Here is an 18,180-nt window from a genome sequence, read left to right on the forward strand (position 1 = left end):
CCCTGCAACTTCCATCTGCCTCCCCCTCTGCTGTGCCAGACAGGCAAAATATCCTCCAAACAAAGAGCAGGACAGCTACAAAGTGTAAAGGAAGCCAGGGCAGAGAGCAGAAAACAGGCTGTGTGAGCTGCCCTCCCCTCCAGAGCCTGGAGGGAGGTTCCTGGGCTCGGGGGGCTTTGTGCCCAGGGATGGCAGCGCAGCCAGGAGGTGATGGAAAGCATAAATTAAGTGCAGATACATTATAATAATGGAAAACGCTGCTAAATGGATATGGATGCTACTGTGAGACACAATGAGAAACTCAGGCACTCGCCTGGAACTGCACAGAATGACCTGGCTGTTGTGACTGCACATGTGGCACAAGGACATCGCTCCAGAATACTTGTCTTGTCTCTGCCCTGCCTTAGGCAGCCTCTGCCAGTTTGTCTTCGCAATGCACTTATCTCGCCCAAACTCTGAGCACTTTCATTTATTTGCTGTTAACCAGAGGTAAACCTGCATTTTTTTTTTTTTTTCTTTCATCTTGCTGGTATTTTAAGTTCAGCCCATCTCGCCAGTTTGCCCTGTGCTTGAGAGCTGCTGGACTAAACAAAGCAGAAATTTAATGGGAAAAGAGTGACGTTTTCCTTCAATATTTCCTATGTGCCCCTGAAACACGTTCCCCCAGCCCCTTGTGCCACTTTGGGGGGGGAAGAATAATTTTGTCAGGTGAAATGGCCGTTATCTCACGGCCAGTGGTTTCAGATAATGCACTGAGGTCAAAGCAGATGAAAACAGATGAAAAAGATTCCTGCTCCTTATCCATCAGGAATCTGTTCGCTCAGGGCCTCTCTGGTGTTTCCATCTTAATGCACTGGCCTGGATCCAGGCTGTGCTGAGTCCACAATATCAGCTTCATTAGATAAGCCTGGAGTCAGCTCTTGGCTGGACTCTCTCCGAGCGTGCTCAGGGAAGGGAGGTGTGAGAGCAGCAGAAAGATGACCACAGCTAACGCATCCACGTGGGTTTTCCTCACTCTGAGATTATTGCTTATTTGTGGAACCGAAGATTCCCTCCCTAAATCACCGACTTCCCAGCAGGAACCCAGATGATTTGATGTTTTCCTGGATAACAGTTCCAATGAAGTGGGACAATGGTTCTGTGGTCACCACTCAGGATACAGCCATTAATTTATCGCCTTGGAAAGCACTTTCATGCAAAGTTTAGCGATCTCAGGGATGAAGAGATCTCAAAGCCTGCTCAGGCTTTGAGCAATTCATTGTTTCTGAGCATGGCAACCCCTCTTTTTCATCTCCCCATGAAAGTACCAAATGAAAAAACCACAAACCCGAGGAGATCAATGAGAGCAGAGGAAAGATGAGGCTGATGCAGATCAGGTAACAGCAACGGGTCACAGGATCAGCTCCTTTCCCTGCAGGGGCAATTCCATCCCTTTTTTGCAGGTTTGGAATGAGAGGCTCTGCATCAATGCAATCAGAGCAGGATCAATGGTCTTTCTTGTTGCCTGGGCCATGGGGAGTGTGTGACCACGGCCTCAGTGAGGTATTGATCTGCTCCAGGTTGTGCCATCCTCACTCCTGACACTCAGCCAGAGCTCGGGGATTAGGCCACAACAGAAATGACTCGTAAATGTCTGAAGTTAAAGAATTGTGGAGACACATTTTGAGGATTTTTGTCTCCTCCCAGGAGCAGAATCTGACACATGTCAGTGCCATCATTGACAGAGCACCAGTAAATCCCTGTATCAATCTGCTGGGAGGTGAAGATTTGTTAATAAGCATAAAATCTATGGTAGTTCAGTTTACCTTTCTACCAGCTGATAAATGGCAACCTGGGGTTCTGATGACTAATGAGGCGAACACAGGGCCTCCCACATTCCTGTCCTGACTGAGTGTCCCAGCCTTGTGCCACGGGCTAGTTCACAGGTCCAGGAATAATTCCAGACAGTGATTTGGACTCTCAGGGCCCTCCCAGAAGGAATGGCCACAGTTGAGTGTCCCTGGAGGAGCTGGCACTGAGGAGAACCTTGTTCAGGCCATGTTCCAATCCATTGCTGTGGGCCTTTCCCCAGGGAGGGGACAGGGAAGTAAACTGTGCCAGGGGAAGGGCAGGGCAGGGAAGAGACTGTCACTTCTCTACAAGCTCTGAGAAACACCAAGAGTGGTGGAGCCCAGTTTGGAATCGCAGTCAGGCTGGGTGTGAGGAACAGCTGAGCTGGAGCAGCACATCCCCGAGCCAGGAATGGCACTGCCCCAGTGCCCATGGAACAGCGACAGTAACAGAGGAGAAGGTCAGAGCTGCAAAAGGAGGGGTCGATGGGAATCACACACTTAACAGACTCTTTGTGGCATTTTGGTGCCCCACTGGTTTCATCTGCTCTGGCGGAGAGAGGGGATGGGAGATAGTGCTGAGCAGTTAATGATGTCTGTGGAACAGCAAATGCCAGAGGGCACAGCGGGGGTCAGGGAGCTGAGCCACCTTCACCTTCGGCTGGGGGAGTAACAAGAGCTTTGTGGGGCTTCAGGGCACACAAAGGGACGGTGGGAAGGCACTGGGGGACTCTGAGCACTCGAGTGCATCTGCCCTGCAAAGGGGGCAGTTCCAGGGCTGGTAGAAGCAACACCAATCCCTCAGCCTGCAGATAATAAAGTGCCAGCCCAGCTCTGGCAAGAGCACAGGGACCCTGCTCACCCCAGCGCTCCCGAGGGATCAGGAGACTCAAAACCTGCGCTCTGGGGGGCAAGGAGAGAAATTCCTCCTTCAGGGGAAATCTTGACCACGCTCCCAAATCACTTACCAATTTTTAAGGCTGTCTTTCTCACTGCCATCACAAAAGTGAATCTGAGGTGCCAGAGAACTCACTGGAGATCAGCTAAATATTGATAATGGTTGATCTCTTAAGGCCTGGAACTGATTTTATGCATTTTCTGCCATTGCTTCGACTAGAAATAATCATTGCATTCTGCCATGTCGGGAGGGAAGGGTTATGCTGAGATCAATTCTGCTGATCAATGTTCTAATGCAATACTACTCTCTGGGATAATTTCAGCATTTAAGTTTTCCTGGTAAACGATTTCCCATTGCCTCACTGCCGGGTTCAAAACAATCATTAGCACCAGTTCAAACTGTTAATGAGGTTAGGGGAGATCCTGAATCAGCAGAGCAGGATCTATGACCCAGGAAAGCTTTTCCCCTCCTGTGTCCTCCCGTGTCTACTCCTTCCACTTTGGTAAATCGACCGACTCGTCCCAGCAATTTGTAGAAAATACATTTTCGCCGGTTAATTTTCCATTGGAACTTGATTCATCCAACCAACAAACTTAATGACAATTTGTCTGCAAACTGTGCTTGAAGTGGCACCTTTAGGAAGGGCAGCACAATCTCCTTCTAAGTACTGCAGAAATATCAACATCTCCTCTTGGCACTGCCTTTTCATTCCCTCTGTACAGGACCCAGCAGCCCTCACTGCACCAAAACCAAACACAGCCAAGTAGGATTTGCCTGCAGGAAGCTGCAGGATTTTGGAGAAGGGAAGAGGGAAGAAGCCATTCTCCTGTGCCAAAACCAGAGGAAGTTTTCCCCGATCCCTCTGTTTTAAAGGGAGGAAAAAAAATCATCCTGTTTTGTTGCAATTCCTGGGAACAGAGGAGAAGATCCCTGCTCCTTTCAGCTTTGCTGCCAACACGTGGAGCAGCTGCCAGACCTACCAGAGGAAGATTGAGCATAACCTGCCCTACCAAAAGAAGCTGTGAGGGCAGGTGGTACCAAACCACACCGGAGAGATGGCTGAGGGAATGCCTGATCTCCACTCCAGGGGTCTTTGCCCAGAGCCTGAGCTCCCCAGGGAGTTGCAGGAATTGAGCTGCCAGGGGGGCAGGACAGAGTGAGGAACTGGCTACAAGTGGTAAATCAGAAGCAAACATTTCCACCTGGACTGGAGCAACGTGCAGTGCCCTGCAGGTGAGGAAGGTGAGAATGGAGTGACAGATGGGACAGGGGGGAGCTGTGGCAGGACTGAGTGAAGCTCCTCAGCTGGGGGATGGCATTTCCAGCCCACTGAGCCTCTCCACAGGAATTTCTCTGGTACATTCCTATGCTTTGCTTGGTGGCACAGCCACCTCTGCTTTCCTACTGCGACTGCAGCACTCCAAGAGACCAGCAATTTACAGGCTGAGGAGCTGTTTGATTTGAGCAGTGATAGGAGGGAGCACACAGGATAATGCCAAAGAAAATCAGAAAAAAAAAACCCCACATTTATCACTTGAAACATTTGTATCTGTAAATCACCTCAAAATCACAGCACTTGCTTATTTTGCTACAGGTTCCACACTCAGGGCATTGAGTGAATTCCTTTGTGCACAAATTCCATCATATTGCTGTTCCAGTGAAATATTTATTTCTGCATCTGGTGGCCCTGCTACACGTCCGTGGTGCTCTGATTACTGACTTGTCCTGAATCGTGGGTCTCATGCCAAGAAAATTCTATTTTCTGACAGTAAATGACACAGCTCCACTGCTGATTGATTTTCATAGGTACAGAGTATGTGCTGTGTGATAGAGTGAGGATGGGGGCATCCAAAATGTTGTTTCTAAAAGATCAAAAGTAGACAGATGAAGCCACCTGGGCTGCAGGACACTTCTGGTTATCTTTGCTGAGCAATGCAACACTTAATAAAACTAAATTACACCGATTCTCCCAGAAAACTTTTTAGTCCTGCAGCAAATTGAATAAACTATTGATGTCTCAAACAAAATCTTTCTTCATTCCTATTCCAAAATTCATCCAGTCAATCTGACAACAATCCTTTCTTTGTTTCTCACCAAAACAGGATGAATATGGACAACTTCCTAAAGGCAGAGCTGTCCTCGAGGCCAGGCAGGGGCCCCAGAGGGCCAGCACATCTCAGATTTCGTTTCAAATGGAGATGCAAGTGAAGGTCACCCCGATGGAACCAAGGACAGGCTCTGTTTGAAGAGCAGGCTCCTGTCTGAGCTGCGCTGACGTTGCTGGGGATGGGATATTTTAAATGCAGACTCCCTTTTCTCCCATTTCAAAAGGAACCACAGCCATGTGTTGCAGCTTTCTGAAAAGAACTGCAAAAGAGACAACACAGGAGGCAATTTTTTTTTGTGTAATTACGGGGCTGATTCTCATCTCCAGCCACTCATTCAAACTTCCTGTCACCGACTCCAGATTGCACAAGTTCAGCTGATTCAGGATCAAGCCCAATTCCTTGATTTCTAAAGTCCTACTGATGGCATGTGGTAAAAGATCCTTTCCAGCTCCTGGGATTCACACTGTGGCCTGCAGATCAAAGAGGGGAGTGGGAATAAGAACTTTCCCCACCTGAAGATGGCTACTCTGTATTACAGGGGAAACGGGGCACAGCACCTGCAGTGCTTGCCCAAAGGATCATCTGGGATTATTTCAATAATGCTTTTCAAAGGAATTCTACTTAAACTGGATGTTTCCTAAAAGGTGACACCTGGCAATGCAGGTGTGTGATATCAAATCCCGAGGTCTACACTGAACACCAGGTTTAATTTCTTTACAAGCCTCCTCATAACACGTTTCATACACAGATTTTTGCTTTTAATCAGAGGAAAATCTCCTTCTTTGACTCAATTTACATACTTAGAGTGTAAGCTGTTTCAAGTGAGGCCATTTTCTAGTGGTTTTGCACATGGATTTCTGGGCATTACAGTGAGAAAAGTAAATCATAGTATTCAGAAAGGAAAAAAAAAATCTTGATAAAAGGCAGGAAAGCTTTGGGATTAAACAGATTGAAAATACCTCTTGACTTAGTGCATCAGAGAAAGTGAGGTTTCCAAAAGTGAAACCCATGTTAGAAATACTGAGCTTAAGATAAATTATTCAAAAATGTTTTGTGATCAAATCTGCAATGGACTGAAGCTGCATGAAAAATTTCCCCGGGGAGCCTTAAAAACCCTTTATTAAAATGGAAACTATGTGCAAGAATACCCAAATCTGAAGTGGAAAGCTGTAATCCTGTAAGAGAGAGAGAGAAAAAAAGGAATGTTTCTGGATAAACAGTCAGGTTCTGAAGGAAGGATCCATGGCTGGTTAGGAGAGCTGTGACCCTGAGAAGCCTTTCTGAGATCTCATTAATCCCCTTGCACTGTGAAGTGTTAACAGATGCTTTTCCAGCCAACATCACCTTCTGTCACTGAGAACAATCAGGGAACCACAAACGAGCACTGATTTACCCACTGGCTCTGCTGCAGACACAGCATTCCCATGGGGGGCACTCTGGGAATCTTCAGGTCACTCCTACACCCATCTCACCCCCTCACAGTCTGTCCCTTGCCCTGTGAAGATTTGCTGCAGATTCCCTTCCCTGTCTCCCGCTCCACTGGAGGGACTCCTGCAGGTGGCTCAGGAAGGGGCTTTGCCATGGAAAGCTCCAGGAGTTCAGCCATCCCCATGAGAGCACCACTCAGACTGCCAGAGGGCAGGGACAGATGGGGGATTGGGAAGGAACTGCTGGCTGGGAGGGTGGGCAGGCCCTGGCACAGCAGAGGAGCTGTGGCTGCTCCATCCCTGGCAGTGTCCAAGGCCAGGCTGGATGAACCTGGAGCAGCCTGGGAGAGTGGAAGGTGTTCCCTGACAGTGGCAGGGTTTGGGATGGGATGGGCTTTAAGGTCCCTTCCATCCCAAACCTTTGGGATTCTGTGAGCTCAATCTGCAATCAGTTATTCCAGTTGGGGTGTGAACAGTCCTTAGAAATGGACTCTATCCCCAGTCCTCAGATGGAAACTGCAGCATCCACCCCTTGGATATCAGACTCCTGCTGCAAAGGTTAACTTCAATAGCAACAAGTTGCTCCTTTTCTCAAGTCCCACAGTGATCTCCTGCAAAATTTGACATCTTAATATTTTTACCCTTTGCTCTAAATGATTTATGCTTCAGAGTTGTAAGTACCTTACGTTTTAACATGTGATTGCTTACTATGAATTTTCAGTTCTTCCTTCCTAACAGGTACTGTCTGTTTGCATTAAGCCACAGAGTAACTGGCTGATTTTTATAGGCTCTCACATCTTCATCAGAGATGGATGCAGCTGCACCAGCAATTGGAAATCCATGGAATAATTTATCTTTACCCTACCAGGAGACACGGAATGCACGCCACACAAAAACCAAGTTAATTTGGAACAAAGGCAACGACAACCTCTTTAAATTCCCAGCCAGGAAAGCCACTCCCAGGTATTGCCCAGCACCTGAGAGAGCAGCATCACTAAACACAACTGGTTAAACGGAATCCTGGCATTCCCTGGATCACTGCAGTCCAACTCCTGGCCCTGCACAGGATCACACCATGTGCCTGGAACGGTACTTCATCCATCAGGCTCACGTGGCATTCCCAGTGTGAATTCCATTGGAATTGTTAAAGAGAGGGAGTGCTAAAAGGATGGGATAATTGCAGGCAAGCCTTCCAAAAGTTCACAGAGAAGAAATGCACATTATGCACAGGAAGATGCTGAAAGCACTGAACACTTTGGGCCGAATTCCATCTGCCAAACGCTTCCAGCCACTCTCATCCCTGCGCTGGAGGAGCTGGGCAGCAGCTGAGCTGGAAGTAAGTGCACCCAGGTAGCCAAGTGCCTCCTCCTGCCTGCACAGGTTGACGGATTTTGGGCATCCAGGGCTGTGCTATAAATGGCTGTGAGAGCTGAGGGGGCAGAGCGAGGCCCACAAAGCCCCAGGCAGCCCTGCCAGCTCCTGCCAGCACCGGCTCAGCCTTTCCAAGGCTCGGAACCGAGGGAAAAACATTTGCAAAGAGCGGCTCGCTCCGGCTTCCCGAGTGCTCCCCTGCCACCACTGAAACTAAGAGGTGGAAAGACAAAAGAAAAACCCCGTCAGGAGGGTTCCTGAGGATCATATTGATGAGTGTTTTATTAACTGCAGCGTGGCTGGATGTCCTGGGCTGCCTGGGCTGGAGTTCATGTTCCTGGTGTTCCAGCTCCTGCTGGGCAGTGTGTGCACAGCATCGGGCTTTTCTCTGGTCCCCGTGTTCATTCACATTTTTTTCATCTTGATGCACCAGTTTTCCTTCATTTACACTCCTGCCCTCCTCTGCCATCCCAGCAGGCAAAGGGAGCAGGAGTACTGGGGTTAACCTGTGCTGTGCCATCGCTCTGCTGCAGGCCCTCCAGACATTCTGGGGGTGATGTTGATTCATCTTTATTCACATTTCCAACCTGTAAGATGCCTAGAAATGAGGGAGGGGGTGACTGGAGCTTACACCTGACACAGGTTGCAGCAGCTCTTTTTTTCCAGTCAAGAATGGAACCTTCCCAGAAACACAGAGTTAAGGTGGGAACTGGTGAGGGGAACACAAGCCAGAGAAATACAGAGAAGAAGCAGAAAAAGGTGCTGCCTCAGATTCTCTAGGTACATCAGAAGCTCTTTCTAAAGGCCATTCTCAGTTTAAGTAACTTCTTTTCCTCTCTCCAGCTCCGCCTCATTGTCTCCTGGGCTATAAAACTTCTTTAGAGCAGAAGAGAAATAAATCTATCAATGGGAGAAGGATGTAAAGGAGTGGTTAAGAAAGCAATTTGGGGGTTGGAACAAGCTGATCTTTAAGGTCCCTTCCAACCCAAACCATTCTGTGATTCTGACTTCAATTTTAAACATGTTTCATTTCACACATCTGTCTTCTTTCTGCCCCTATTGATCCAATAAGTTAACCCAGCTCTCCACATGCCTGGACTGCTCATGGACTCAAACTCTTCTGGAGGGAAGAACGTTGTGTTTTCATAACTGTACAAATGGCAGATGGTCTGTACCAATGTCCTCAAGAACAGTCTTCTGTGGGATGGGCAGGGCCTTGTTTTCCCAGGTCAGTGGATCCCAGCAGGTGGGAAGGATTGAGCCCCAAAGCCATCCTGGAACAGCAGCAGTGCCCTCCAGGCCACAGGAGATCCACATGAGCCACCCTGAGGTGCATCCCAGCAGCAGGAAGATTTGCAAGGGCACTGGGACACCGAAGGAGATGTGGAAGTGAGGATGGAGCAACTGAAGATGCCCAGCCAGACAGGGTGGATGTGACTCCCAGCAGCTGGGCCCGGCCTGACTTTGCCAAAAGTGGGCAAATTAATGGCCTGAACCTTGCGTGGCTCTCTTTGGCTTCAGCAATGAATGACATCTGTGGTTCTTGTGCCTTTTGTGCTGGTTCTGCTGACTCTTCCAGCCATCCAGGCCATCAGCAGGGAGTCCTCTGGATCCAGGGCCTCCTTCCCTGTCCACATTCCCCGTGTGCTTTTACACTGATCCAACTGACACTGCCCAAAGCAGCCAGAACAGCTTTTTCCTGCTCCACTAGCAACAGTCTAAATCTCTTTTCCAACTATAATGCCTGCATAATTTTTCCTCTGATATTTATGAAGCCCCCTGAGACATTAAATAGCTTCAGCATCCCCTCCTTTTCGACTCTGTGCTATTTTCAATCCTTTCTACCAACACTTTGTTTCTCCTCCTTCTCCTGCACTGCTTCCAGAAGTCCTTCCCTTCTTTCATTCCTGCTCCTCGCCAGCATCTTTGCAAATCCATCAGCACCCAGACACTGCAAACGTGAAATGATGGATGGGAGGTGAGAACTCGCTGTTTCACCTTCCCATCAAAGGGGTCTCTCCAGTAGCTTTAGGTTGAATATTCACCCAGTGGCTTCACCTGTGCCCCAGAATGAACTGAGGGTGCCCCTCTCCCTGCCCACACACACCTGCCTCCCAAAATGCTCAGCATGAGCAAGCAGAAGCCTCTTCCTGCCTCAGATGGGAACATGGGATCCAAATAACCTTCCTCGTGTTCTTCACTGGGGAAAGATGTGTGGAGTCATCTCCAGGGCACGGAAAAGGAGACATTTCAAAGCTGCCATTTCAATTCTGTGATTAATAACTACAGGCAGAATGGCCTTCCACACCATTTTGCTGCTCTCACACATCCCCAATCAGACAGAGAAAAAGGATGTCCCCTGATAGGGAGTATCTGTGTCCTGCTCTAGCATTTCCCTTCATTTAGGTTGCATTATTGATGTACAGAACGCTGTACTTGAATAATGGAACAGCGAGGCTCTCCCAGAAAGCACCAGCACCAGCTTTAATGTGTGTCTGGAAAGATAAGAAAAATGTATTTCCCAAGTCCAGCAGTTTTCAAACAATGTATTTCCAAGTTACAGGAAGGCTCACCACGAGGAATTCAGACCTGAGGCCGCAAGTGGAGGGGGACAACGTTTCTTCTAAAATGTTAATGAGCTGCTGCCTCACAAAGTGAAAATAATCAACAAATCTGACACATGGACAAACACTATGAATATTCAGGAAGTTGCAGCCGCTGATCCAAGTTTTCTGAGAGCGCACAAGTTGTGCACTGATTAGAGGAGCCGTTCTTTTCCCTCCCATCACCAGTGCACGGGGCCGGTGCCGGTGTGCTGCTGCAACATGTGCATCCCAGTGCAGGAGCTGTAACTCATCCAGATGGCAGGAAGCTCTGGAATTGTTACTCCTGTGGTACAGATGTTTAACAATCCAGCCATATGGCTCCAATAAGGCAGCCTTGTCAAAGATTACAAAAAACTCCGCAGACACACAGCCCTGTAAATGGCAGCGCAGTCCTGAGGTAGGGATGCTCCTATGGCTGCACCATAAAAGGATCCATCACACTGGGAAGTTGGCATGGCTGCTGGAATTACAGAATTTAGGAAACATTATTTAAAATCCTGAAAACAATCCGCTCCCAAATTTGCATAATTCCCTCAAGTCAGCTACTGAAAGCACATTCCTCATTTGCTTTTGAAATTCATTACAGGTGAGCTTAAAAAAATGGGTAAATAAATATATACAAGCATAATAAACATATACAAACATAACAGTGTTCCCAGCCCCTGGCCTGAGTGAAACACCTCTGTAGGTGACGCACAGATCCAACCAGTGGGACCAACAATTCCTCTGCAGAAGGATTTGTCAAAGTCAAGGGGCCCTGCTGGTGCTCGTGGCAGTTGTGACGCGGAGAGCTGAGCGTTGAGAAACAATCTGAGATCAATAATATCTTGCCCAAGAAAGGAAAGAACCATGAAATGGTCAATCCATAACTCTACTGGATTCTGGCAGGTTTGAGTGACAGCTAAATGGCAGCAAATCAGATTGTTAAATCACTAATCCTGTCATTATTACCTCCTGTCACATTGCATAGGCTTAGACATTAGAAAAAGAGTGTAAGGTAGGAGAGTGAAAAAACCCACTTAAAAGCTCAAAGAGCCCAACTCTCTGTGTTTGGTGAACGGGTTTGGCTGCCCCAGGTCAGCTGTCAGAAGCTGCTGTTTGCAGCCCCAGCTGATGCTCAGGTCTCTGACCCTTTGTTACCCAGAAGAAACATCCCTTCTGTACAAATCTGTTGTGCAAGAATGAGATGAAAATGGACAGGCTGAACAAAGCCTTGGTCTCTCAGACAAAGATGCCTCCATTTAGCACACAGGGCATCTTTCCACCTGACATCTTCTTAAAGGCAACTATGCAATTACCAGCTCCTCTCAGGGTAAAAAGCATGGAAAAGCCATGTAATATTCCTTGTTTTTCTTTTTTTTTCTTTTTTTTTTTGAGCAGCACGGTATTCAGAGATGCTTTATCTACCACAGATACTAATCTAGGCAATACAATTTTAAAACATCCTTACAATAAAACCTTGAAGGGCACTTGAACCCTGTAGTTGTTCAAAAAAAGATTTTCTGCAGTTTATGCGTTTGCTCTGCCAAAAGCTTACCTTAGCATACAAAGTACAGTAAATCATCACTGCTCTGATTTACTGCCCACACTGGGCTGTTTGTTTTCAGGGACAGCTCAGGGAAAAGCTCTGTCAAGTGGAAGAACACTCAGAGAAGGGGAATCGTTTTTGCAAAGCTCCCACAATGGCAACAACCTTTTCTCAGAGATGGGTGGAGGGGGAGGAAAATGCAGATGTGCATTTGCAGCATTTTTCAGGTGGGTTTTTTTACTCCATGCCATTGCAACTCAAAAAATACTCCAAGCCCTTTGGAGGCACAATTTCATAAGCCAAAACTGTTGAGCCTAAGTGCTGATGGGCTGGCCTTGCGGAGTTATTGGACTTTGGGCCTGGATTCCACATCTGATGGGGCAGCAGAACACACAGATCTCAGGAAGGCAAAGAAGAACAGCAGACAAGAGGCAGAGGAAAAAGCTCTGGGTCTCCTTGGTTATTTAGAACCGAGCAGCGATTTTATTAGACCTAATCCATTTAGTAAGTCCCTACAGAAGGACAAAGATAAAGCCATATATCTGACATCCCTTTAAAAATGAGTAAATGAGAAGGGAAAAGATCAAAACAGCAGCTGAAAGCCTTCACTCCTGCTTTAAAACCCAAGAAACAGTCATTAACAGAGATTTAAACTCAGCCTCCCCTCGTCTAAACATGTCACTGTTAATTACAAAGCTATTTAACTTTTGCAAGAAATAAAGACCGCTATTAATGAAAGAAGAACCAATTAGCCTTTAATCTACACACTGTTTTTTAATCAAACTTTCTTTTGATCATCAGGCTCACTGCAGGATGTTTCCCTCCTCCCCACGTTGTAGTGGCTTCCACGGTTGCTAATGGAATAGTTTTTAAAGGGCTGGTTGGTGGGGAGAACCTTCTCTGCAGGGTTGGAGCTTCCCTGCCCTCCCTCCCTGCCAGGGACAGCTCAGGGGAGTGGAATTCTGCATCCTGACCTCTCTGGGAGCAGCTGGAATTAAAGGAGCAGCACTGGATGTGTCTGGAGGGACGTGGGACAGGAGAGCAGGGAATCTTGTCAGGGAACAGCAGAAAACACCAGAGCAGAGAAAAGAACTGGGAAAGGGAAGGAAAAAGGCAAAAGCAGGGAGGTGCCTCCAGGAATGAAAATGGGATTCAGAGCAGACTGCAAAGAATGATGAACGAGGGAATTTGCGTGTTGGCACAGGAATGTATTGTGGCAAAACAAAGCAAAACAAATGGGATCAGGGCTCTATGTGTTCCCAACAAATGGGGTGACACAGAAAGGATCCCATCAGCTGAACACTGCTGCGCCTCCAAACTGCTGCCTGGGGGGTCAGAGAGTTTCAAGGAGGTTTTCTGTTTGTTTTGGGGTGGTGTTTTTGTTTGTTTGTTTTTTCCTCTGGGATCCATCATGATGGAGAACCTTCTCCCCTGCCATCACTTCTCCCTCAGCTGCACTTGCTGCTCCCACCTCCAGGAAGGAGAGAGAGCGCAGATGTCCCTGGGGCAGGAATTGTGCAGTGCTGACCGTGCAGATAATGAAACACAAGGACCTGAGTGTTGCACATGTAAACAGCAGAGAAAATGTCACTGTTATCTGCACTGTGTCAAACATGAAGCTCCTGCTCTGACCAGATACCTGCTGCCTGCTCTGCATTAGCAAAACTTTGCTGTCTGCAGCTCCTTCTCCACCACAGAAAGACAAAATTTACCTGGCAGCAGCAGAACACTGAGTATTAATACCAAAAATTTAAAAAAAAAAACACTTTAAAATAAATGTTAATGCCCTCAAATAATCAGAATCCTCAAGAAATAAATCTCTGCAGAGATTTATTGTTGCAAGCAGTATGGCAATTAAAAAATAAAAAAAAAAAAACAAAATAAAAATCAATAGATTGCAAAGAGAAAAGTCATAATAAATGTGCTCTGTGCCAGACAGGATTCTGAGTCACGGAATTCCAGACTGTTATTAATAAAAGTGCGTGGAACAACTGCTGAAATGGTATTGACACCTGAGAATTCAGAGGTGAGTACATATTTAACACAAGGAGGGTTTCATCAAAGACAATGAGTTACTATAAATGTTTTTCAGGACTTGAGTAACAGCACTTTGCACTTCAAAAGAGCAAGTTATTACTCTTTCTGTAAAATAATTCCAGTGCCTTATCTCAAAGGGCTGGTGATTTTTCACAGTCCAAAGCCCCTTTAATGTAACTGTTGGGCATAAAGGTCATTTAAAATGAGATCAGGGTCCATTCGTGTTTCTGAGCTGCTCATATATTACAATGTAAGTCCAACACAGGAACTCAGATAAAAACATCAACAGAACTAGAAAAGAAGCAGCTGCAAAACACAATGTCAAGACATTCAAACTGAGCTGGAGAGTTGTATCATTTTCCTATTTAAATTATTCCACGGCATTCTAAATCTGCCAGTGAAAACTGGATTCTGCGGCTGATCAAAACCCCTTCGTGATTTTCTTGTGTCCTAATCCCACGACACAAGATCTGGACAAGAGACCCCAGCTCCACTCTGCTTTGGAGCAAAGTGTGGCACGTGCAGAACACTCAGGAATCTGAGTTCTTACCTGAGTAAGAAGTTTCAAAGGTAAGAGGCACAAACTTTACGCTGCTCCTGAAGCTGTGCCACAGTTTATTCCTAAGTGTTCTCAGTTCCCCTCATTTAACATTAGTGGATGCTTGCATTAATTACTCCCCAAAGTAAGCTCAGATTCAGGAAAGCACTGAGGAACTTCATTAACTCCCTCCCCGGTGATTTCAGCAAAATGTTACTCAGGCACTTGAAATGCACATACCTGAGCTGACCCGAAAGGTTCGGTATCTGCAATTCTGACTGAAATCAGGGGGACCTGGAGGTTCTGAAAATCAGCCCCTAACAGAATCACTGGGCTAGAAAAAACCTCTTGAGATCACCGAGTCCATTCTATGACCCAACCCCACCTTGTCACCCAGCCCATGGCACTGATGCCACATCCACTCGTCTTGGTGACTCCATCCCCTCCCCGGGCAGCCCATTCCGATGTCTGATCACTCTATCTGTGAAGAATTCCTTCCTGATGTCCAACTTAAACCTCCCCTGGTGCGGCTCAAGGCTGTGCCCTTGTGTCCTATTGCTGGTTGCCTGGGAGAAGAGACCAACCCTCAGAACCAGGCACAGCGCTCGAGGTGTGTCCCTGCTGAGCGCAGGGACACAATCCCTGCCCTGCTCCTGCTGCCACATCTTCCTGAGCCGGGCCAGGACGGCAGCAGGACACCTTCCAGCTGCCTGCAGCCCCTCCCCAGCTCCCTCCCTGCAGCAGGGGGGGTGTACATACGGATGCAGTAGTCTCCACTCTCGTAGTATCCCGGGCAGCACTGGGATCTCCGCCGGTACATCGTCCTCAGCCCCCTCCGATAGGCAGTTTTATAACTGATCCTAAATCACAGGACACAAAGCCATTTGACACGATTGAAAATCGATGGCCCCCCCTCGCAATTATATCGGTGTTAAATTATGGTAAGGAGAGCGTTCAATAATTATTTTTTAACGCACGAAGGCTTTTCATATTAAAAGCCCCGATAAAAAAAGGAATCGATGCTTGTTTGGAAACTTGAAATATCACTTGTGTTATGAACACGGCGCTCGTGACAGTCAATCACCGCAGCTCTTCCTGGGGCTGCTGCTCCCTTAAAACATCTCCCCAGTCCTACTGCAAGGGCAAGGAGCTGCTTCAAGAATGAATGATTTGTTTGTGCCCATCGGCAAGGTCAGCCATCACCGACGGAACGAGCAGAATCTCCTGCAGAGACCCCCATGGCAGCTGCTGCAGCAAAATCACCGCGGTGGGAACTGCTCTCAGGACACAACCTGGCCACTTAACCCCAAGTGGTTTGGCCCTGCTTGCCAACCCTTCCACAAGGAACTCCTGCCTTGTAAAGTGACATTGTAGTCCCAGTTTTTCCCCACCACGAGGCTGCAGGCCCCACAAACTCGAAGGTGTTCAGCATTCTGTAGCTCCTCCACGCTGATTCACAGCATTAGCAGTGATGCCACACTACAAAAGTTATATTTAACTGCACATTTTACAGCAAACATTTCAAAACAGCTCTGCTCATGTTAGTTTATGGAAATTACCTAAATGGAACAAAACCCATTGTCCCCCCCCCGTGTTAGACAAACGGATGGAATTCACGCTGCTGCATTCCAATCTGTGAATATCCCAGAAAGCTCTGCAGCCTGGCTCAGCTTTAAACACTGGAACACAGAAGCTACAACCCCACAGTCAGTGGGAAGGTGCTGAACAGTCCATTTGCAACTGAATGCATGAAAGTTAAGAGACCAACTGGCTTCTAAAACTCCCTTCTAAAAAATCCCACATCAGTGGATGTTTGTTAGGATACTTGGGAATCAGAATGGATATAACAGCCATACCCTGCAGCCTGGGAAAAACAAACTCTTTGGTCTCGTTCTTCAATCAGTGCTAGAAATGGGTCCATCCCCATTTCATCTGATTTTCAGTGCAGATTTGGGTGCAGTTATTTCAGATAGGGATCGTTTTTTAATTACCACTAATCCTGAAATGCCTGATCCTTCACGATTCAGGAGGTGCAGGATGTTCCTACCACAAACCTGGACATGCACTGACCACTTGGAAAGGAGAGTTGCTCATAAACCCTTCCAACCCCATGGCAGGGGCAGTGGCAAGGAGAAATACTCCTGGGTGGCCCCAGGAGGGACCAACTACCACTGATCTCATCCAAATTTCATGCAGTAATCTCTGTGCTTCATCAGTGCCCTGGAATTCCAAACACCCTGCACTAAAACCATCTATGTATTAGAGTAGCACAAACATTTGGATAAATAAGAGGGATGTGAGGAGACAAAAAGGGGCAAAGCGACACTCCAGTGTCTGGATTTCTGCAGATGAGCTCTTACCTGTGCCTGGTGCACTTGAACCAGTTGAGGATGTCTGTGCATCGTGTGTAGTAGATCTGATCAAAGGGGTGAGCGTAAGATTCCTGCACTGTCACAGCATAGCTGGCAAAGGACACAGAGAGAAAGGTTCAGTTCCCTGCACTTGCTGCTCACCAGCAGGAAAAATAATTACAGCAGATATCTTAGAAACTTTGGTCACTATCAAAGAGCAGGAAAGGGCTTTCCCTTCAAATACAGCTCTTCCTGAAAAGTCTGGAAGTGGGAACTGGTATCAATATGAGCACTGACACAAGTCTCTTGCCCCTTTTGGAAAATTCATGGAAGTTTGGAAGGTGAAAGTGCATTTGGTTAATTTATTAGTGCAAATTTTGAAGGAGAGAGAAAAGCACTGTGTTTTCACAATGTCTCAGTTGCCTTCCTGCCTGGAACTTCATTTTTTCCTCGTGTTCCCCACAGCAAGAAGGGCTCACATTCCCTCAGCGCTCTGCCAGCAGGATGGGATGCTCCCACTTCATTCTGTGATGAAGCAGCACCATTACTTCAAATATTGGAATTAGATCCTCTGGGTCACTCATTATGTTGATTGTCTTAATCCTCCAGGTGGTTTCCTTTTCTGCTGATGAGGTTAAACCCTGTGAGGCTGCACCCAAAATATTTGCTTGGAGGGTCTGATTGGCTTGGAATGGAAGATTGGGCTGTTCCTGCCCTGCCTGTCGTGTCCCTTCTAGACAAGCCAACCCCAGAGGTTCCTTTGCCCTCTATCACAGTTTTCACAACAATGTTTTTACTTCTTTAATACCAAAAAGTAAAATATTTACATTGCCCCTTATTAATGTAAACCACTCCCAAATCTTGATTATTATTTCACAATCCCCTTTATTATCCAGCAACAGCCCTAACAATCTTTTCCCCTTTGATTTATTAACACCTAACTAACAAAGTCATCTTGGTCAGTGCAGCCAATCAATTTTGGTATTTAATTTTTGTTTCTCCTTGATTGGGTCCCGAGGTTGCTGACTTTCTTCAGACAAAATCAATATTTTGTCCCTGTGCTCTGAATGCACTTCACCTCCCCACACAGGCTGCAAAGCAACAAATCCTGCCCAGCCTCTGCTTTGCACCTGCATTACCTACAAACAGTTAATTCTCTAATTAAGGCCCCAAACCCTGGTGTCATTACAATATGATTCTATTTTTGCTCTTGTTAAGGGCTTTGTTTGGCTGAAGTGTCGAGCAGTTCAGATTTGAGCAGAATTAACAGGAGTGGAACTGAGCAAGTGAAAGTGAGCAGGGCAGGACCTGGGAGCTCTGCAGGAACCTGAACCCCCTCCCAGCTCAGGGCTCTGTCTGTGCCTGCTCTGAGCCACTTTCAGGACACTGGAACAATGGAGAGAACAAGAATTGCCTGGAAGGGCCTTTAATGCTCAGGCCTTTCACGAGCTTTTTGATGCTGACACGAGTTTGGAAGGCAGGGCCAC

General features: G+C 47.0%; 1 protein-coding gene across 11 annotated transcripts in view; it reads right to left on the reverse strand.

The window, feature by feature from the left end:
• MEGF11 (multiple EGF like domains 11) overlaps window positions 1–18,180 on the reverse strand; it is a 247,115-nt gene that overhangs the window by 165,066 nt on the left and 63,869 nt on the right. For all 11 annotated transcript variants that reach the window (XR_003570692.1, XR_003570693.1, XM_027879247.1 and 8 more), the window contains 2 exons: window positions 16,703–16,804; window positions 15,102–15,202 (listed from right to left, as the gene is read on the reverse strand). Coding sequence is in view for 9 of the 11 variants with exons in the window: in XM_027879247.1 (XP_027735048.1) it covers window positions 15,102–15,202; window positions 16,703–16,804 (203 nt within the window). In the remaining 2 variants the exon portion in view is untranslated. The remainder of the gene's footprint in view (window positions 1–15,101; window positions 15,203–16,702; window positions 16,805–18,180) is intronic.

Source organism: Empidonax traillii, unplaced genomic scaffold, assembly GCF_003031625.1.
Source record: "Empidonax traillii isolate 1590-97213 ecotype Southwest subspecies unplaced genomic scaffold, ASM303162v1 scaffold52:size1600334, whole genome shotgun sequence".
Taxonomy (NCBI): domain Eukaryota; kingdom Metazoa; phylum Chordata; class Aves; order Passeriformes; family Tyrannidae; genus Empidonax; species Empidonax traillii.